At 36.4% G+C, this 22,676-nt stretch overlaps 1 protein-coding gene across 4 annotated transcripts in view; it reads right to left on the bottom strand.

Moving 5' to 3' along the window:
- The window catches only part of PDCD10 (programmed cell death 10), a 43,338-nt gene that overhangs the window by 18,847 nt on the left and 1,815 nt on the right, over positions 1-22,676 (bottom strand). For 3 of the 4 annotated variants that reach the window (XM_020878612.2, XM_020878616.2, XM_020878615.2), the window contains exon 2: positions 8,258-8,465. In XM_020878612.2, coding sequence (XP_020734271.1) covers positions 8,258-8,353 — 96 coding nt within the window. In that variant the 5' untranslated portion in view covers positions 8,354-8,465. Of the gene's footprint in view, positions 1-8,257; positions 8,466-13,119; positions 13,191-22,676 lie in introns of all 4 variants that reach the window. The other variant, XM_020878613.2, reaches the window with a different exon arrangement.

Genomic DNA, 22,676 nt, shown 5'->3' with positions numbered 1-22,676 from the left:
TGAAAATGGGAGGAGGATTCAAGATTAACTTTCAATGTTCTGTTAAAAAGAGATGGCAAATTAAATCTGTATGGACTATAAAATGACCAAAACAAAGAAAGTATGTATTACTTAAGATTTTTTACTACTTTACTTTTATTTTTTTAATTGAAATACAGTTGATTGACAGTGTTGTGCCAATCTCCACTGTAGAGCAGAGTAACTCAGTTATGCACACACATTCTGCTTTTAATATTCTTGTCCATTACAGTTCATCCACTGTATATGTAGATCACAATACACCACTGTATATATGCACATCTTCTTTACCCATTCATCTGGTGATGGACATGTAGGCTGTCTCCATGACTCGGCTGCTGTGAATGGTGCTGCTATAAACACAGGGGTGCATGTATCTTTTTGCATTATAGTTTTGTTCAGGTGTATGCCCAGGAGTGGGATTGCTGGATCATATGGCAATTTTATTTTTAGTTTTTTGAAGAACCTCCACACTGTTTTCCATGGTGGCTGCATGAACTTACATTTGCACCAGCAGTATAGGAGGGTTCCCTTTTCTCCACACCCTCTCCAGCATTTGTTATTTGTAGACACTTTAATGATGGCCATTCTGACTGGTGTTCAGTGGCACCTCACTGTAGTTTTGATTTGTATTTCTCTAATAATTAGTGATGTTGAACATCTTTTCATGTTGCCTATTGGCTGTCTTCTTTGGAGAACTGTCTATTAAGATCTTCTGCCAATTTTTCAATTGGGTTGTCTTTTTGTTGTTGAATTGTATAAGCTGTTTGTATATTTTGAAGATTAAGCCCCTGTCTATAAAATCATTTGCAAATATTTTCTCCCATTCTGTAGGATGTCTTTTCATTTTTTTATGGTTTTCCTTTGCTGTGCAAAAGTTTCTAAGTCTGATTAGGTCTCATTTATTTTTGTTTTTATTTCTAGTGCCTACTACCTAACTTTTAAAACTGCTTTTTCATCTCCTCAGTTAGGCATTAAACTAAGATTAGTCTTTTTTTTTTAATTAATTAGCAAACAGTACTGATAAAAAAGGTTTGTTACTTAAATTGAAGACTGTGGGTCATCTGGATTTTACAGATGGTTTATATCTGTCTTTTTTTGAACCAGATTTTAAAAATGGCTACCAAAAGTTCTGAATCGACAGTTCAACCCAAATGCTTTTAACTTTTATTATCAAATGTATAAGGATTATAATTCTGAAAGATAAACATCCTTATTAAACACTGTATAAGTTGCTTTTCATTGGGCTAAAGAAGGTATACAATTTCATAAAAGTTACTAATTTCTTGAAAAATTAATTGCCAGGCTTAAAATAACTAGCTTCAGTTAAAATCAGATTTTGTTAGTCCCTAAGAATTAGGCCAGTTAACTCGATAAAACTCAATGTATGTATTTTTTATTTGGGACAATATTAACCCTTCAAAATCAATGTAATCCTACAAAGATTTTTATGCAAGTATATTTCTAAAAAAACTTATGGTTATAGATCACTTATGCAATAACTATTATTTTCAATATCTTTAAGGCAATGAAAACAGTTTTACACACACACATACAATCTAGTGACTCTCCAAACAATTTAAATCAATTTATTTTCTAAATAAGACAGAAATGCCAAGAACCTTATCTCCCTATGAGTTACTTGTCTTAACAAAAAGAAAAGCATCAAAACCGGCCAAGATTAACAATTTATCTCCAAAATAAACAATGGACCATTCAGTTTTGTATTTATTTAACTTGGCTTCTACAAATCTTGTAAAATCTAACACCGCCCTGGTAAGTAAAAAGAAAGACACAAGGGGATCCAGGTAGGCAAAAACAGCAAGCAAGCAACTAAATAAGATAAGTATATTAACTAACTAATGAAGGTATATCTCCAAAAAATTAAAATTTCCTTCTTCCACCAAATTCATTTAATTATAATGAATCGCAAAGAAGATTTAGCAATATAGCTCTTCTGATCTCAAGTTCCTATTGTGCAAGGGAGGCAGAGGGAGACAGAATAAATGTTTCCTCCCTGATAGGAACCCATTTCCTTGTTCGAGTTTACACCACACTGACCTCTTTCGCCAAGTCAAAGGTCTGAGTCAGATGAGTGCCTTTCAAGTATCAGCATTAACTCACTCTGTACTGCCCTGACAGGTATATGAAAGGGTCAACGCAAGTAAAAGGGGCCGCCAGTCAGTGAGAAACTATATAATTAGCCAAGACAGACATCTACAGCTCTAGATTTCTAGATTAAGTTTACATATGTATATATGAGAAAAGAGAGAAAGGTCAGACTTAACATACTGCATCAAGTCAGGGATCTGTGAAGCACCTGACAAGAACTCTGCTGGGAATCATTTGGGATACATTACCCACACATCTTACAATAATCCCACCAGGATTTATTACTCATAAGATATTCACAATGCCCAGGCAATACCAGGCATACAGGCACCTACATACATTCAAAAAATACTTTGAATGAAACTTAACCTTTCATCCATAAATTTACCTAAATTGGTTTTGAATCTACTTATAATTTCAGTCTCTAATACTCAGGTAGCAAGGTATGTTTACACCTTCCCTATCATAATGTGCTTCTATTTTAGGCCTCTCACATATGATAGATGATTTCATAATAAAATCATGTTTACCTTACCTGTACCTTTCATTACAGTATCAGGTTCCAGTAATATACCAGTAACAGCTACCACTTTACTAAGCACATACTATGGACTTTATTATGTATTTTTATAGAGTATGTCTAACTAACCCTCATAATAAATCTGTAACAATCTATCATCATCTCCATTTTATAGAGGAATAAATTCAGTTTGCAAAAATTTTCCCAACATAAAAGAGCTAAAAAAGTACAGAAACAGGCTTCATACCAGATCTATCTGGCTCTAAAACCAACACACAAGCCACTTAGCTCCCTGTCCTCACCCACCCTGTACTCATCCTCTCCAGGCCGGCTTCTGTCCCATCACTGAATCTCAACTGCTTGAGAACCAACACTGTACTGAATTTCTACCATGTGAGAGAAGTCAGTGATACAAAGGACCCCAGAGAGATATTCCTGGAACCCCAGAAGATTAAGTAAGTAGGTACACAGAAGCTGATGGGATCACTGTTAGCTGAAGTAAAAAGTATGAAGACGAAATCTAAACTGGTCCTTGAAGAATGTGACCTCCTAGGATCCTCCTCCTTAGTGTTTCTTCAGGGTTGCTAACCTCCTGCGGATATAATGAAGTTATGTCAGTTTGGAACAGATAATAATATCCACTTTGTTTCCAATACTTTTACTACTGAGTCCAGTATTTTTCAGCTTTTGGGATAAGGGTCTTTGACTGGCATATGTTTAAAGAGCCAGTGCAATCATTTTTCAGCGGTGCCTGACAATGCATATACCATATTTTAAAACCAAAGAAGACATAAAGGGATGTATGATGACATTTTTGTATTAACGGATACTGGGACATGGAGAGGCACTCCTAGATCTCTGCCATGTTGGATTTCCACGTCGCCAGTAAAAAAGTTAAGAGAGAGAGAATCAGAGTAAGAGAAAAGAGCACATAACAGCTCTCCTCACTTAGAGACGGAAGTGTAACTGGAGGGAATCTATAGGCTGGGTGAGCTTAACATTAAGGTCTCACCTCAACCTCACATTTTGTCTGCTCTCAGTTGTGTGAGCTCCTCCTGCAACTTGTTCTTCACAGCTTTTGTGACCACTTACTGTTAACTAACTGCAAACTTAACTGTCTGGATCATTTATAAACATATTTTAAAAGCTTATATAATTTTGAATTCATAGAGAGCTTTTATTATATCACTCCCTCTAGAAATAACAGTCCATTCCTATACTTTATTTTCTAGTATCAAGCCAATTTCTTTAAAAAAAAAAAAAAAAAAAAAAAACTTAAAAAAAACTTTTGGTCATGCTATGCAGCATGCAGGATTTTAGTTCCCTGACTAGAGTCTGAACCCCTCTCCCCTGCAGTAGTGGCCTGTAGTCTTAATCACTGGACTGCCAGGGAAGTCCCTCAAGCCAGTTTCTTAAACCCAAAATTAAAAAAAAAATCCACTTAACACTTTAGTTGCTCAAGTTTTAAACAGTCTTACAAAATCTTTTAAATGTATTTTTTTAGGTCAAAATAATTAATTAGTTGGTTCCAAATTGTCTATAAAACCTGCTTCCTCAAAATCAGGCCTATTTCTCCCACGCTGATACCTTTTTCCTTTTACCCACCCTCCTCCCAATGCCATCAAGACTATTGATCATATTCTTTAAAAGAAAAGTTAAACTGAGCCAAGAATATAAACTCCACATACATCTCTTGTGATTCAAATGATAAAGGATGAGTTAGGTTAAAAAAAAGAGCCAGAACAAAAACAGAAGTAGACAGAATCAAGAGGCCACCCATTAAATTTTATGAGTTTACAAAGGCAAAGTGCAATCATCTGTTCTGTACCTAGTAAGTCCAATAACTGGCTCTAAAAGAATCAGTTTCTGGGGTTGCTAAGTTGTCTAGCAAAAAAATGAGCAGAGCCATCTAACTACTATAAGATTATTCCACTAAAACACTGTCTAAAAATATACACACTCTCAGGTATGATCACAATTTTACATAAAATTATGTGGAAGACTCCTTAATAATAAGATCTAATACCTACACATGTCTGGCATTGTTCTAAGCACTGCATCAATTCACTTACTTCCCAGAGTTGTGAGAATTAAATAAAATATTGTTTATCCTCATTATTCAAAACAGAAAACTAAGACAAGATTATATAGCATAGTAAATGCCAGAAAAGTAAATCAAATCCAAAATATTAACTATGATCACTTCTGAATAGTGGGATTATAAGTGAAGCCCACGCCTTCACTGTGGAGAAGTGTAAATATTTACTTAAAATTTTAGGTTTGATTTTTTTAATAGGAAAAATATTTGTATTTGCCTTAAAAAGTTTTCTTTCAAGTCACCAGAAAAGAACATACATGATATGTCTTTTCCTGGAATGAAGAACAGAACCATACATCCTTCCTTTTCTATATACAAAGAATCAGCAAAAAAGAATACAGTACATGAGAACCTGATCTATATAAGACTTGGCATGAGGTTTCTATAAACTCATTATTCCATAATGCAACCAGGAGACCTATTTCACAGTACATTTACAACACATGCAATATACTTGGACTCTGAACTGTGCAGTAGCTGACTAAACAAGAAGCTTACTTTTGGCATAGCTTCATTAAGTTTAGCAAGCATCTTGCTCCCAGAATGTCATAAATAACTTTCTCCTGTGAGCTGGAGTAACAGTACTAAAATTTCCCCAGGTGTAAGGATATCCTACTATCTAAAAATCTGTTCTGCAAAATGGCTTCTAAGCTACCATTGTTACTATTATGAATGTAATATTAAGGTGAGCATGCCTAAGTTTTTTAACTCTTCCCTACAGAGTGGACAAAATGTAATGAATCATTTACCTTCAGAGTAAAACTATATCCCATTGTGGTGCTGCTTTTTGTAAAATTAATTTGACATCCATTTTATCTTTAAATATGCAAAGCAGAGAAAAGCAGAGCCAAACTAGATTCTAATTTCCCCATTACTAGATTTATAGAAAAATCCATGTGTGAACTATAGTTAAACAAAGGTATCTTATTTAAAATATTACAATACATTGGAATGCCAGAGAACAATGCTTGTATTTTATTAAAAAAAGAAAAACAAACTTGATACCATGATGTTAGATCAGTAAATTCAATTTGAGAAATCAGACCCTGACAACTTGACGTAGTATCTCTCAGTCTAACACAACCAGCCACTTCATTTTCAAATTTCACTTCAAACAACAACTATGAATCATCTGGCAACATGTTCAAATCTTGGATCCATTATACCCCACATGTTGTTCAAGTTTCATATTTCTGAAGAGATTTACTGGTTCATTTATAGCCATTTCTTTTTCTTTCAAGTTAATTCTTCTTACATATGAATAAAGTAGAAAAGGTATCACCGATATTAATCACAAGAGTTCACGTGAATCCTACATCCTATACAACTGTTTGCCAAAGTCAAGCAACAGTGCTCGCTTCGGCAGCACATATACCAAAGTCAAGCAACACATAAAATCATTTCACCATATGGAGGAAAAATCACTCAAATTTTTAGAAAAAAAACTTTTCTCATTCCTCTTTCATTAACTAGAGGATTAAACTGAAGTTCTGCAATGCAAACTGACCTTCCTTAAAGACTCAAGATACCAGATAAATATAGAAAATGCCCCCAGACAACTTGATCCAGTAGCCTACAGAGTTAGCTACATAAACACGAGAAGAGGGAGCATCTCTGGATGGAACTGTCATGATGGCCCTTAAAGAACCTGAGAAGTTTAAACACTAAATGTCAAGACAGGTTACTCATCTATTCTTCAGTGACTCTCTTTACCTTATACCTGGTACAAGCATAAGTGAACAGTTAATAACTGATTTGCTTAAACATCTGTGTTCCCGGCAACTCTTGAGAAGTATGCTGACTCTTTCTTCCCCGTATCTCCAGACCCTTGCAGAGGACTCAACAAACAGATAGCTGGTATTTAGTAAATATTTACTGAACAGCACTGAAGCACTGCTTCCAACAATAACTACAGTCTTGCAATGCCTGGGTAAAGTGTTAGAACAAAATGGCAAAATTAATGACTGGAGTATTGGCTACAGCTACCAGAGATGGGTATAGCCAGCCCTAGAAGAATACCTCCAATGCTATCATGGTAGCAGGAAAATCGTGACAGGTTTTCCAAAAGATGCCTCCTCTTTGCTTCCTCTTCAGTAAACTTCTAAATGTCCTAACTGTCCAGCTAGGTGTGGTCATAAATCTATATTCTTGCCAGTGAGATGTAAATGGAAGTCTCAAGTACGACTTTCAGAAAGGTTACTTTAAGGAAGCTTTATCAGCTGGAAATAAATCCCCACCCCCTGCTTCATTTTTTCACCCCTTTCAAACAACTTAGGACAAAGCAGCAGCCATCCCACATGCTGACGTGACGTTGACAATGGAAGGCAAGCACTAGGATGATGAAACAGAAGACAGGAACCTCAGTTTTTGATGATACTGACTCATAATACTATTAGTCCTGGACCACTTACTTCCAGAATTTTTTATGTAAAGAAACAAACTTTAAAGCAAAATAATCTCACATATCAGGACCTCAGTTCACCATTAAAAGGAGGGGAGAAATTATCTCTTTCAGAACTTCCAGTTCTAAAAACTCTACATAGCTTAGCCTATTAAATATCAACTTAAAAAAAAAAAAAAACCTGAAATGTATCAGTATTATTAAATCCTAGAAAATTCCTCAAATAAAAAAGCAATTATATCTCCTCTAGATACAAAGCAATGGTATCTTCCATTTATCAGTAAAATTATGTTTTGTCACTACTCACTCTAACTTTAACTCAGGGCTTCCCTCATAGCTCAGTTGGTAAAGAATATGCCTGTGATGCAGGAGACCCCGGTTCCATTCCTGGATCGGGAAGATCCGCTGGAGAAGGGACAGGCTACCCACTCTAGTATTCTTGGGCTTCCCTTGTGGCTCAGCTGGTAAAGAATCCGCCTGCAATGCTGGAGACCTGGGTTCAATCCCTGGGTTGGGAAGATCCCCTGGAGAAGGGAAGGGCTACCTCTCCAGTATTCTGGCCTGGAGAATTCCATGGATTGTGCAGTCCACACAGTCGCAAAGAGTCGGACACGACTGAACGACTTTCACTTTCACTGTAACTCATTAGGGTATTTTCGGGCCTGCTCTTCTGGCTACCTAAAAGGTGCTAATCCCCAACTCTTCAACACACTAACCCTTATTTACCTCTTTCAGATGTTAGCATATAAGTCTCTTATTCCAGTGAGGCCTGTCCTGGCCCCGAAAATAGGTCTCACCTGCTACTTTACTTAACACATTTTGTTTTTACACTTCATAGCACTCATCGCACTTCTTCATTTATAAAATTACTTGTATTCTTCTGTCCAATGTCTCTCTCTTCTACTATAGTGAAACCTCCAGAGGAAGAGCAAAAGCTCAGGGCTTTTCCCTCACTGTTTTATGTCCAGCCCTGGAACAATGCTTAATACATAGATGGAGTCCATTTATATAAATACTTGTTACATGAGGGAACAAACAAACAAATGAATAAATGAAGCAGACATAAAGAAATTCCACAGGTCACATGAAGAAATGTTTATTCACTTACCTCATTAAACACAGGATACATGACTGCATAGAGGGGCATAGAAACCATAGAAGTGGTCTCAGCTTCATTCTTCATCTCTTCCATTGTCATCCTCATTCAAAAACCAACTACAGCAGAAAAAGCAGTGCTAAAATGCAGAGGAATCTTCATTCACTGCAGTCTTTCTTCTCTTTTTTGTGATAAAATAAAGCACAAAACATATACTGACCTGGTTAAAGGGCAAGAAAAAACAGATATTTACTATATTAGAATTCAGAATAAAAACTTCAAATGTTTAACATTTTCATTAAGATTTTTTGCTAATCCTTCACTGATTTTGTCACCTAAAAAATAACAAAAACACAGCAACCATCAAAGATTTAAGGCAAATGTTTAAATTGGGAAAATTCCACCAAATGTGATCTATTTGGGGGAAAAAAATTGATCTAATTTCTTAATTAAATCATTTATTTAATATTATTTAATTTTGCCAGTGCCATTTTTTGAATCTTTGTCCAAAGTTAACACAGAAACTCGGAAGAAAAATCCATGGGTACTGGAAGTTTGGAAATAAAATATTGAGAATTCAACAATGTAAGAGAGAAATTTTGCCTTGAGGAGTTGAGGAAATGTGTTGCTTTTGAAAAGAAAGCAACTATATTTAATTCCTTTGCTAGGTTGAAAACTGAGCCTAATTATAAAGTGAAAGAGTAATAGTAGTTAACATATTTATATATTAAATGATACATATATGTAAGTTCAACAAAAAAAGCTATCAATTTTGAATAATTTGTACCTTTTATAAAGCATTTTCAGATTATAAAATATTTTTCACATGCATTCAGTCCTCCCAATAACTTACCTTATAGTAACTGTCATTCTGATTTTACAGATGAAAAAGCAGAGTCAGATGATAAATAACTTGCCTAAGATTGTACATGCAGAGGTCTATGAATTCAGATCTGACACTCCCAAATCAAGAAACAGAGTACCAGGGGAAAACCAAGAACCTCATTTACCCAAGAAAGTACCCAGACATTATTCATTTACTGAATAAATACATGTTAACCACCTACTACATGCAAGCACAGTGGGGGATGAAAAAGATCCCCCTAATCTTTGGTTAGGTTCCAATTGTTAAAAAATTACCTGATGCAGACTGTGGAAGATCTAAGCAGTTTGAAAGCTACAAAGGCTAGTGCTCATAGCTTCAAACAAACTCTAATGACCTGTCCCATCTGAGAACTGCTTACTATTCCTCCACATTCCTGCCAGTGAAGGGGAACTCAACACCGGCTGACAACAACTGAAAGTTTAGTCTTGTTTCTGGTAGTTCTAAACATGGAAATTTTTTCCTGTTTCAGAGCTTACATCTGCTTCCTGAATTCACAGAATAAAATAATTAATAATAAATAAAAGGAAGAAAAGGCCAATCCCTAAATTTTATCCTATAAGACAAGAGAAAACCATTATCTGATGAGTCAACTGGTACTTAAATAGACTTCTTTGGTCATACAACTTAAGGACAATTCCGAATGGAGGAATGAAGCTGAAGGCAGGAAAAATCTTAAGAAACCTAATGCATCCAGATCAATAGAACCTGAATAATAAAAAGAGCAAGTAAATATCTGCTGTTACTCTCTGACTACTTAATAAACCATTTGATAATCTGCCTTTCCACATAAAATTAACTGTGAATACCTTTTCATAATAAACTTGGAACAAAAAAGAAGGGCTGAAATGCTGTGATACTAATCAAAGTGAAAATGATGGATATCAGATGTACAGTATCAATAGTAAAGGAAAGGCATCGGTATCTATCACAAAAGAAAGTGAAAGACAGCAGGACACGGTCAACAACAGAACTTGAAGCACTATTTTACTGAATGACAGGGAAACAAATCTTTCATTTATTTAATAACTATTTCTTTTAAAAAAAGAAAAAAATTTATTGACTATGTACACAATATTGGGTCTAGTACTAATACATAACAGTGAACAAGACAAGACCTCAGAGAGCTTATACTATGGAAGGAAAGATGAACAGCTGTGAAAACCACACAAGATGCTATGCTTTTATGGGAGAACTAGGTAAGAAGACCAGCATCAGGTGTTTCCAAGAGAAGGAGGTCAAAAGTTTTAGATGCTTCTGAATATGAACAATAACCTAAAAAAAACTTTTAATTTCATTTCTTGACGAGGTCAAGTACAACACTCCAAGAGTAGCGCCACGGGTACATAGAGGGCGTCTGAGTGTTAAAGGAGCTCAGTCAGAAGGAGGGACAGACTAATGGCCTAAGATATTGAGCACGCGCAGTGGGCTCATTTCTGTCTTTACTCTTGGGAACACATGCCTATCCCTGCACATACAAAGGCAGACACAGTTGAACGGATTAGTAAGGTGGCTAGAGTCACTTTCTGAATTCCTGCTGATATCTCCCTATCTACCCCACTAAACTTGCTCAAACACTTAACTTTTACCTTTCCAAATACTGGCATTGATTTTTTTAAAAAACATTTTGTCTAATAAGTGGTACTGTACCATGTTGGAAATTTTCTCTTAAGACATTATTTAAATTAACTGTCTCTCTGTATAACTGTCTCTTTCTCTAATTTACTTATACGTATATAAATATATACATAGTTTTTCTTGCCTCTAAAACTAACTTTACTATCAGCTACTATTTGTCATCAAAAAGACAGTATTTAGCAACATTATGGACTACACAGGTGGCTGGTTACTCCACACTTAACCACTCTTTCAAATCATTGTTCCCATGGGAAAATGTTCCAAAGAACCAATTTATATCTGAACTTTTCAGAACAGACAATCACAAGCTGGGCCAAACAGTTTCATTAGCGTTGATATGTGAATAAAAATCAACAATTCCAATAAGGCTTTTTAAATATTAAACTGTTCTGCCAATTTTAACGTCAAGTTAAAGTTCTGTTGTCAATCCTTCTACATGCTTCTTCATTTGAATAGTTCAATAAACAACGTGCAACTCTATGCCACTTTAATGCCAAATTTAGTCTTTTTTTTTTTCTATTTATTTTTATTAGTTGGAGGCTAAATACTTTACAACATTGCAGTGGTTTTTGTCATACATTGAAATGAATTAGCCATGGATTTACATGTATTCCCCATCCCGGTCAAATTTAGTCTTAAGAGTTTCTGCCACACACAACGCAACCAACCAAAAAAGTCTGTTCATTTAAAGAACCACACAGGTGTATCTCAAGGCTCAGAACCAGCATTCCCTGAAACAGCCTCACTTTCCCCCTCTGGGGCACAACAGGGCCAAGGCTATTTACTCTCAAATAAAATGTGTGAACAAATGGGAGTTCTTGGAATCGATGCATACAGTCCTTGGGAAAAACAGAAGCTTCCTAAGTAAAGGAAATTCTAGACTGAAAAATATTTGTAGGCAGGTTGTCTTGCTTTTCTCTATAGTCAAATCTAATACTAGCCCCCTTACATGATCCCAAATTCTTATAATTCCTTTCACTTCCCTCCCTAAAGCAGGAAAGTTTTATTTATTTTCATTGGCTCTCCAAACTGTCCATAATATTTAGCTAAAAAAAGTTTATTAATTCCAGCAGTAAATAGAATCCATAAGTTCATGCTATAATTTATAAGTGTATTTCTTTTTCCCAATAGTGACATTACCAGTCAGCATGAGCAGGAACACAGTAGACCTAACTTAATAAACGGTTGCTGAAAGCATAAATTAATGAGACAAGAGATGGACAATTTATAAGTTGAATCAGTCTTGCTAACACTTTTCAAATATTAAGCCTAGCAAAACAAAAACAAACACAAATCTAAATAATTCTATTAACGAAGTCTGGACCCAGTTACATTTACCAGTTATCGTCTCTTTTGGCTATCCCAAGCTCTTCCTACTACAGTAAGCTGAGAGAAGATAAGCATCATACTACTGCAAATAAAATCAGAATTCCAAAAGAAATTACATGAAAGCCAAAGGAAACCAAAGGAAACTAAAACAGAGATTATTAATTCTAATGTCTTAACTTTATTAAGGCCACAGCTGGCGTATAATTTAATAGTTCACAAAATTCTCAAAGTGGAAAGCATTCCAACATTGGTTAACCTTGCTTTACACATAACCTAGATCCAAAAAGTTACCCAGCTTTCAGCAGAAAGCAAAACTTTATGAGAAAGAGTGGAAGAGTGCTGCAGTTTCCAAATGCTGGACAACCTAAGCCATCACAATCACTTCAGGGTTTATTAAAAACACAAGTTCTCAAGATTACTCATAATCTCCAAGAAAGGGCTAAGGAAGCTGTATTCTCAACAGCCAGACCATATGATTCTTGTGAACAGGACAGGTTGGATATCACTGGTATGGAAAGAACAGTGGAGTCAGAAGAAAGGAAAAAAAAAAAAAAATCTGCTAAGGACAGTCTCCAAGACACAGGTAAAATTAAGTTTGACTCAGCACCTGAGACAAGGGTTTTTGATCCTCCTGACTTGACAGAAGTTTCACTTAATCACTGGCGTTGTTTCCTCATCAGAAATTATAAAGGAGGTAAAAACTATATCATCTTAAAGGCCATGGAACTTTAAAAATCAAAGACAGTAAAACTTTATTCCTGGTGTCTACCAAGGGTTCCAAAGTAATCTCATGAGAAATTAAAAAAAAAAAACTCACAAGATCATAGAAAATATTTACAAATTCTGATAAAGGAGATCTTCTTGAATGATTGACTCAGGGTTTCAAATTAACACCACTTTGCTTTCTCTCAAGCACCCAGCATCACAAGTCATACCCAGAAACTGAATTTATTTCAAGGTAGGAATAGATCAGTCTGGCCAAGTCACATAGCTGGAAAGGTGAGTATTTGATATCACAACCTACCTTTCAGGACCTTCTCAGGTCAAAATGTTGTAGCCACTTCCAAACAAGAGACAAAGGTTTAGCAGAAGATGCTAGGAAAAAGACAAGCAGAGGAAGAGGGTAAGCAAGAGATCCTACTTAGACCAAAATGAATTTGGTAAAGAATCCACCTGCTACGGCAGGAGACATGGGTTTGATCCCTGGATCAAGAAGATTCTCTAGAGGAGGAAATGGTAACCTACTCTAATATTCTTGCCTGGAGAATCCCATGACAGAGGAGCCTGACAGGCTATACAGTCCATGGGGTCGCAGAGTCAGACACGACTGAGGTGACTTTTCAAGGTTCTAAGAAAGGCTTAACACTTCACCTAAAGGTGAATAGGAATAGGGCTGTTTGAATTACACAGTGGTTTACCCCTTACTTTAACCAGTTTCACTTACCTAAGGTCGACCAAGGTCCAAAATATTAAATGGAACACTTCAGAAATAAACAATTCATAAATTTTTAACTGTTCGCCATTCTGAGCAGCATAATTTAATCTTACGCCCTCCAGTCTGAGACCCCCCCCCAATCATAGATATCATCTGCTCCTAACATGCCACTACTCACATCATCATGGCTTAATGATCCTCCTTCAGATGTATCATCAGGTCAATAGTAAAAAAACAAAAGAAGGTCAATAGTACACTAACACTAAATCACAATGTCTATGTCATTCACCTTGCTTAGTCTTATCACTCAGACGTTTTATCACCTAGTATCACTCCCAGGAAGGTAAGTACAGTACACTAAGGTATTTTGAGAGACCACATTTGCATAACTTTATTACACTGAATTATTATAATTGCTCTATTTTATTATGACTGCCAATCTCTTGCTATTTATAAATTAAACTATCATAGATACGGATGTATAGGAAAAAAATAATATAGAGAGCTTGGTACTATCTGAGGTTTCCAACATCCATTAGGAGTCTTAGAACCTACAGACATAGTGGGGGGGAAGGTGTGAGGGGGCTACTGTACTTAATTAACATTATTAGCACTGTCATTAGAGTGGTGAGTAACAAGCACAGTGACTCTAGAACCAGACTTGCTCGGATTCAATAAACTGTTCATTCATCCAATAAATGTATTGGGTAATAACTACCATTTACCAGCCCTTTCACTCACAGGAGCCCTCTCTCTCCGTAATTTGAGAACCACTGCTCTAGGCACAATCACTACACAAACATTATGAACAAAGGTAAGTGGTCCGAATAGTAAAGGTAAGGGCTGGCAAAAATTATCCAGACTCAGATTTTTTCCATAATTCAGACAGTTTCAGATCTCAATCTCTCACCAGTAAATTTATCTGTACTGTTGTCACATACTCATGCATTTAAGAAACCTAAACATTAAGACTATAAAATTTTAAAGAAAAACAGCCATTAGCACATATTCCTCTATACTATCAAGTCTAATCTCCAAACCTCACAATTTAGAAATAAAAGTCTCCAGAAATTCACGTTAAGAAACTAAACAGTGACTTATTGTAAGTATATATTCTATAGAGCTACTATAACCTATTGTATGGGACACGTCTGCCATGTCCAAACTGCCTGCCATGTCTTCTGTCTGCCAAAGTGATCTACTTCTAGGATCACCTGCCCTGCTCTCTGTGTCCTCCACGGATCACTCAGCTGAGAGTCAAAACCCCCAGACTCCACGCAGAATGCTTAGAGACGAACGCCAATGGGAACGTGGCTCTGATTCAAGGTCGCCCTAGGGTATACAGCAGCACACGTCTGTGGATCTTCCATTTTTTGGAACCAAGACCTCTGACTCAGGTACTTTAAAAGTTAACTGCATCAAAAAAGTTAACTGCATCAAGTCAGTGTAAGAATATTTGGGGGGAGTAGTTTCTAAATACAGAAATCAAACGGACAAGTAACTAACATTTTCTACATATGGATGGATAGCACAGAGTAGAAGGTAAGTGCTCAGATTTGAAACAGGTTTAGGTTTGAATGGGTGATATCACTTAATCTCTTTTTAAACTCAATGAGAAATTTACTGTCAATAATGACTGAGGTACTCACATCAGAGCATTATTAAGAGTACAAAATGCACGTACTTATTGCAGTATCTGACATACAATAAACATTCATATTATTAGTTATTGATATTTCATCAAGATTCTAAGAATCTGACACAGCATCAGGACTGGAATGAGTGTGAGGCAAACCAGATGGCTAGAGCACAAAATTAAGCTCTTGGTTCTAGGACAGAGAGCGAGTGCCTCCTGAATTTTGTACACTCAACTCTTTGCTTGCCTCACCCTCGTCCTGCCCCTGCACAGGACAAGGATGGGCCAATACTGATTACCACAATGTCAAAAAGGACACTTAAAATAGCCTTTTAAAACCTTTTCTTCCCCACTTGCCAAAATGAAGGCATATATAAATTACCTGGACCACCCCAAAAAAGTTACAGGTGTCATCCAAAGCAAACTACACAGTTTAGGAGTTCTTAAAACATGTGATCATCAAATGCATTTTAAAATTATTTGCTAAGTCTGTGTTAAAATTTTTATTCTCTTAATGTACATAGATCAATTTAATAAAGAAAGTTGTGGCCCGGAAGCAGGATTTGTAGAAGAGTGAAATCAAGATATGGTCAAAGAGCTTCCCAAAAAATCTGTAAGAGGGGATAATCTATACAGGAAAACCAAAAGATAATAGAATCAAAAGGCTTGCTACCTCTGATGGTAAAGGGGAACAACAAAAATAGCAACAACTGCTATTTGAGCTTCTAAGATATTTCTGCACAAGTTCAGGGGAAAAGACACATCTCTTTGGCAGTGACAATACTCTATTTTCCCCCCTATTCGAATGCCTAAAGTTTCATTCAATTCTGGTCTGAACAAAATTTAAATGAAAACATTTGTTGGAAGGCAAGAAACAAATCTGTTCCCTCGAATGTGTTTATCTTTTGCCCACAAAGTTCTTAATCTAGTGGTTCATGAATTAAATAATGCCTAACTGCCTAATTTAGTGTTTGAGGTACATCTCTGTATTCTCTTTATCATTGGTATTTGTGAGTTTTAATTTCTCTAATACAACTCTAAAGCCCTCCTTTAAAACCCCTTAGAAATTCAACTTAAGCTCTCATGGGCTCCCTGGTGGTTCAGATGGTAAAGTATCTGCCTGCAATGTGGTAGTACTGGGTTCTGTCCCTGGGTCGGGAAGATCCCCTGGAGAAGGGAACAGCTACCTACTCCAGTATTCTTGCCTGAAGAATTCCATGGACAGAGGAGCCTGGAGGGCTAAGTCGCAAAGAATCACACACGACTGAGCAACTAACACACACACACATCACACGGGTCAGGCTCACCTGCTCTGTATCACTTATAATCTTACATTTTCCTTAATAACTCCTTATTGCCTAAGGTTCGCTACAGTATGCAATGTGTATTTTCTTTATCAAATTTCTTTGCACCACAACACTGCCACAAGGCCCTTAAATGTTGATAAAATTATTAGCCCCAGATATTAGATTGGTACAAATGTAATTGCAGTTTTGCACTGTTTAAATTTGCTGTTTGATATTGGAATATATTCTTAATAAATGTGGTTATGCTATATATCATTTTAATGTGCATTTCTCACTTTATGTTTTTTTGCTAATGATTTATTACTTGCTGTTTATTTTATATTTATTCTGGACTATGGAAATGATGTTAGACAAAATGCAAATTCAAGCAATTTTCTTATCTGAGTTCAAAATGGGTCATAAGGCAGCGATGACAACTCACAACATCAACAATGCATTTGGCCCAGGAACTGCTAACACACACACAGTGCAGTGGTGGTTCACAAAGTTCTGCAAAGGAGGTAAGAGCCTTGAAGATGAGGAGCACAGTGGCCAGCCATCGGAAGTTGACAACAATCAACTGAGAGCAATCATTGACGCTGATCCTCTTACAACTACAGGAGAAGTTGCTGAAGAACTCAACATCTCAACCATTCTACAGTCGTTTGGTATTAGAAGCAAACTGGAAGGTGAAAAAGCTAGTTAAGTGGGTGCCTCATGAGCAGACCGCAAACCAAAAAAAAAAAACCATTGTTTTGAAGTATATCCTTCTCTTATTCTATGCAACAACAACAAACTATTTCTCGATTGGATTTTTACGTGAGACGAAAAGTGGATTTTATATGACGACTGGTGGTGATGACAAGTTTAGTGCTGGACTGAGAAGCAGCTCCGAAACATACCCCGAAGCCAAACTTGCACCTGGTTACTGTTTGGTGGTGTCTGATCCACCACGACATTCTGAATGCCAGTGAAATCATTACATCTGGTAAGTATGCTCAGCACACTGATGAGATGCACTGAAAACCGCAATGCCTGCAGCCAGCACTGGTCTACAGGGCCTAATTCTTACCCAGGACAACGTCTGACCACACGTGCACAACTAACACTTCAAAAGTTGAATGAATTGGGCCTTACCTCATTCGCCAAGTTCACCTGACCTCTCATCAACCAACTACCACTTCTTCAAGCATCTCACCAACTTTTTGCAGAGAAAATGCTTCCATAACCAACAGGATGCAGAAAATGCTTTCCAAGAGTTTGTCAAATCCCAAAGCATGGATTTTACACTACAGGAATAAACAAACTTATTTCTCATTGGCAAAAATGTGTTGACTGTAATGGTTCCTATTTTGATTAATAAAGATGTATTTTAGCCAAGTTATGATTTAAAATTCACAGATGAAACTGCAATTACTTTTGCACCAACCTAATAAATGGACTCTGACTCATTTGTTTAACAGTAAGTGAGAATAAGGACAAGATTCTATCATGATAATGACATTTAACTTCACCTTTAGCTCCAAGTGATCTCAAATAAAAATGCTATTAGTCACAAGAAGAAATGAAGGAGACAGAATGTTATCTGTTTGTATCATATATACAATTCCTCCCATGACCTTCACTTATAAAACTGTAATTCATTTTTCAAGGAAGAACACCAAAATTAAGGGAGGACCTCAGAAACCTCTCAAGTTTTGACAATACTGTCAGAATGCCAATTTTATTATGGATAAAGGCATCTGCAAGTGTCTACTCCTGAATAAAAGGCCACAGCATTATTCGAAATCCTTTGGAATTAAATTAGACAGCCCTGTAACAATGTGAACTGTAATAGGGAGCACTGGCACTCTGGAGGCTAGGTGTGACTCATTTACCATTCCCAAAGGCCTCTGGTTCCAGCAACATAATGAAGAAGGCAGCAAGGGTTTAACACCTGAGGGTTTTGTCCTGCCTGGACTCCAAACTCCATTAGATTTCCAGTTCATCCTGAAGACAGGATGGCTGAATAAGGCAGAAAGGCATATTTCAGTGCCAGGGACCAGAAGGCAACTCAGAGAAACTGTCATTTTTTCCCCTTTCCTGTTGGCTCTGATGCGAAATTATCAAATGAATTGATGCATGGTCAAGTACTTAATATATTGGAAAGACCAAATGTCCATATAATGGTCTTTCCACCCCCCTACTATCCACTAAATTATAAACATGTAGAGAAGTTTTATTCCTTTCTCTATTTCCTAGTACCTAGCTTGGTACTCTGCACAGTCAGTCTAAATCAGCAGCAGTGTTGGAGATGCGACAATGAAAAGCTAGATATAGTCGATGCCCTTGAGGGTGTGCAGTCTTGTAGGGAAGAGAGACAATAAAGAAATACATGTCAAGCTGCCACTTCACATAACTCCAGGGAGCATACCTGTGTCACACTATACATACCTACGCAAATTCAACGTGCACGTTTAACATTTTTCATTTTTGAAGAAAACAAAAAGAAAAATAACTATTGAAATCGTGGGTGATTGTAATTCCATTCCACAAATATAAGGCCCTGAATGAAAGCGATAAAGACATGGATCTGCTACCCACTACTGGACTGAGGGCCACAGCTGTCCCCCAAATGAGAGGCTCATCACACTGTGATTCTCATAGTATAATGTACATATTTCCTTTCCAGAAAGATCTCTAAATAGCAAGTTAAATACTTGACCCAGCACTCAAAGGAAAAGTAATTCTATCCCAATGCAATAGGAAAATGATGTTTATTAATGCTATGTCAGTTTCCAATGTGGTAACTTTCAAAGTGTTCCTTTTAGAGTAAATTTTAAGATAAGTAATTTTTGCCTGACACCTTGACTTTAGTATCTAAGACACAACTTTTTGTAACTGGAACTCTAGTCTAAGTTGAGCCCTCCATCGATGCTCAAAAACTAACATCATTTTTACTGCCATGATTAAAAATGCAGTGCCTTAACTTGACCAGCATGGATTTAAATCCTAATTCCAAGCAATTAAGTGGTTGTGTAACCTTGCGAAAGTTACTTAACCTCCCTATACTTTAGTTTTCTTAAATTGGGGATAACAGTACCTCTACATCACAGGGTTGGTACAAAGATTTAAGGCAATTTTACACACAATATATATTTAACAAATATATGATAAATGAATAAATCATAGTATCATTATTATACAATCTACCTTTTTCTGGTAAACTTATTTCCAAAGAACTGGCCTGAGTAAACAGTAATGACTACTACTTAATATGTTCCACTGCTGTTACCCAATAATTCATAAGCCAGCTGATGAAAAAGAAAAATCTTTTTTTTTAAAATAGCAACACCTGATTCTAGACAACTGTAGAGTGACACTGAGTTTGAAGACTCATCTCACTTTTTAAGTGGTTAAAAAAAAAGATTATGCACACCAAAAAACATAAGCATGACCTTGAAAAATATTATTATAATATTACATTGTATCCAAGATGCAATTAATTGTGTAGCTAAAATGAGAAAACTAAATTCTACATACAAACAAAAACGGACCACCAAATTACACAGTTTACCTTTCTGCCAATAAATTATTTCTAACTGCTACAATAAAGATGCTTTCACTTTTTACATCGTGTGTGCGCGCGCGTGCTTGTACTGCTAAAATATGAATCTCTAATAAGACTGCAACTTTCTATAACATTTCAAATGCAGCAATATACACCGTCAATCGCACTATTTAACTTCTAAATCACTTCTGCAGTTTATATTGTGGAGAAAAAATTGTTTATCATGGAATTAGCTTAAAATTGTTGGCACATGTTACCAATCATAACAACCTTAATAACTGAACAAGATATAAGAAGCAGTACCTCAGTTTTATCCTTCACATATTGGTATGCTAGGTCAATATGAATTTTATTATCCTTGATTCAAGTAACATAGGGACTTACTTAAAAATCTAAGTTTAGGATTTATCAGAGACTTGTATTAATAATAAAAACTGGGCCAAATGTGAGCAAGCACTTTTTGACAATATTTTGTGGGAGAGTGAACTGGTAAATTCATGAAGGCATGCAAGGCTACAGCAACTCTGAGCTGCTGAATTTATTCTATACCATTATTATAGTACTCTGAAGGATCAAAGAATTTGTTTTCAGAACCAAAACCTAACACAATTTATTTCTGAATTTAGTCTTCATGTTTTTGCTTTGAAAATAATATTTTTACTCTCGTTAAGTACAAAGGTTTAATGCAAATAAGATATTACCTTAAAACCCACTGAAATGTGACAATTTTCATGAAGCTTAAACTATAAGCTCCTTTGAAATAAACACCACTCAGTTTTACAGTCACCTTGTCTAAGGCAAGTTATATTAAAGGTAAAATTCAAAGGAAGATTACTGTGTCAAAAAACAAAACAACAAGGAAAAGGGAAAATCATGAATTTTGTTGAGGACAGACGAGTTAACAGGAAGAACAGAATTCACAGAAAGTTAGTTTCTTGCATATCTGTATTTCATTATAATGAATGTTGCTTGCAAGAGCAGGACAATGATAAGATCTCCAAAACACTGTTATACAGAAATTTTGCTGTAATAGAAAATGATTCCTTTGCCATTTCCACACAGAAAACTACCCTGATTTTACAGACCTCCAAGAAAGAACAAACATCTTTCTACAATTTGTATCCAACTTCTGTCAATAACCTCTTTTTATCCAAAGGTAGGAAACAAATCTCTTTTACTCATTTTTGTATTTCTGCCCCTTGCAGAGTGCTGGACGCACTGTGCATGAAAGCACTTACATTTATTCATACATTCAGCAAATAATTACTTACTACTTAACTTTGTGCCGGGCACTGTATAAGTAATGAGGTAAAAGGCACATGACAAATAAGAGCCCTGCTCAGGAAGCTTACTGTTTAGTGAGGGAGACAGACACTTATCAAATAAACACAGAAATAATTAAGTTCCTATTGTGATGATGCTACAAAGAAGTACAGAGCATGGTGAATATATAGTAGGAACTTAGTTTGGGGAAGGAGGAGTCAAAGGTCAGGGAACATTCCCCTGAGAAATGACACCTAAACTGAGACTTGAAAATTTAACTAGGAGTTGGCCAGACCTGAGGCCTCCCTGGTAGCTCAGACAGTAGAGTCTGCCTGCAAGGCAAGCAGGAGACCGGGGTTCAATCCCTAGGACGGGAAGATCCCCTGGAGAAGGGAAGGGCTACCCATTCCAGTATTCTTGCCTGGAGAACTCCATGGACAGAGGAGCGTGGTGGGCTACAGTCCATGGGGTGGAAAAGAGCCAGACTTGGGAAGGGGAGGTGAAGCAGTCCAGGCAGGAGGAGGAAACAGGTATAAGTGCCGCCAAGTCAGGAAAAAGCTTATGCAGGTGTTAAGTGAAAGGCACAGTAAGCAAGACAGGCTGGGGGATAAGGCTGGAGAGCTACACAGGAAACAAAGGAGAAACTGTTAGCATTGAACAGAGTAACAGGGTAATAGTACCTGAATATTTAGGGTATTTTAAGTCTTTTTCTCATGTAAAAATAAATAAGGAAACTGAGTCTTTATCTCAAAGTAATAAAAAGATCTATAGTTAAAAAGACCTGGATTATGCCTTGATCCCGCCAGTTACTAGTTACAGAATCTTGCACTTAAAACCAATCTGAACTTCTTTCTTTATTCTCTTTGTAAACAGGTACTCAGTTACACCACCACAGTACTCCAGCATGACTGAAAGATGATAAATACAAAAAAAAACATTATCCTACCATTCTGTTACTGACCAGACAAAATACCAAAACTACGATGACACTCAGAGATGAAGAAAAGTTAGTGGTAGAATCTAACCAAGGACAAAAATTAGCATGCACTAGACAAGTGTGTTATATTAATTTTACTAATTCCCAAATTTTGCTGACTTTTGGTTCAAAAGTTCATTCCACAACCTCCCAAATGCATGCCAAAAATTAGAACTCATTTCTCACTTCCTCCAACAAACCAAATGCCTGTATGTGGCCATACAGAAAATATATTAACATTCTTTCTTTACTATCACTGACTCATGATCAGTTTATGGTTTACTTAAACTACCGCACCCGTCTAACACAGCACTGAGTCAGTTATCTTCACATAATTTTCCACTTGCTTAGTTAGGTCTTCCTTCCTTATGTACTGCATTTCTTACTCATGGTGCTACCTATTCTTGATTTTACTTCATTCTATAGTATTCCACC

This window comes from Odocoileus virginianus, chromosome 4, assembly GCF_023699985.2.
Source record: "Odocoileus virginianus isolate 20LAN1187 ecotype Illinois chromosome 4, Ovbor_1.2, whole genome shotgun sequence".
NCBI classification, from domain to species: domain Eukaryota; kingdom Metazoa; phylum Chordata; class Mammalia; order Artiodactyla; family Cervidae; genus Odocoileus; species Odocoileus virginianus.
This window is presented reverse-complemented; position numbering and strand designations above follow the sequence as displayed.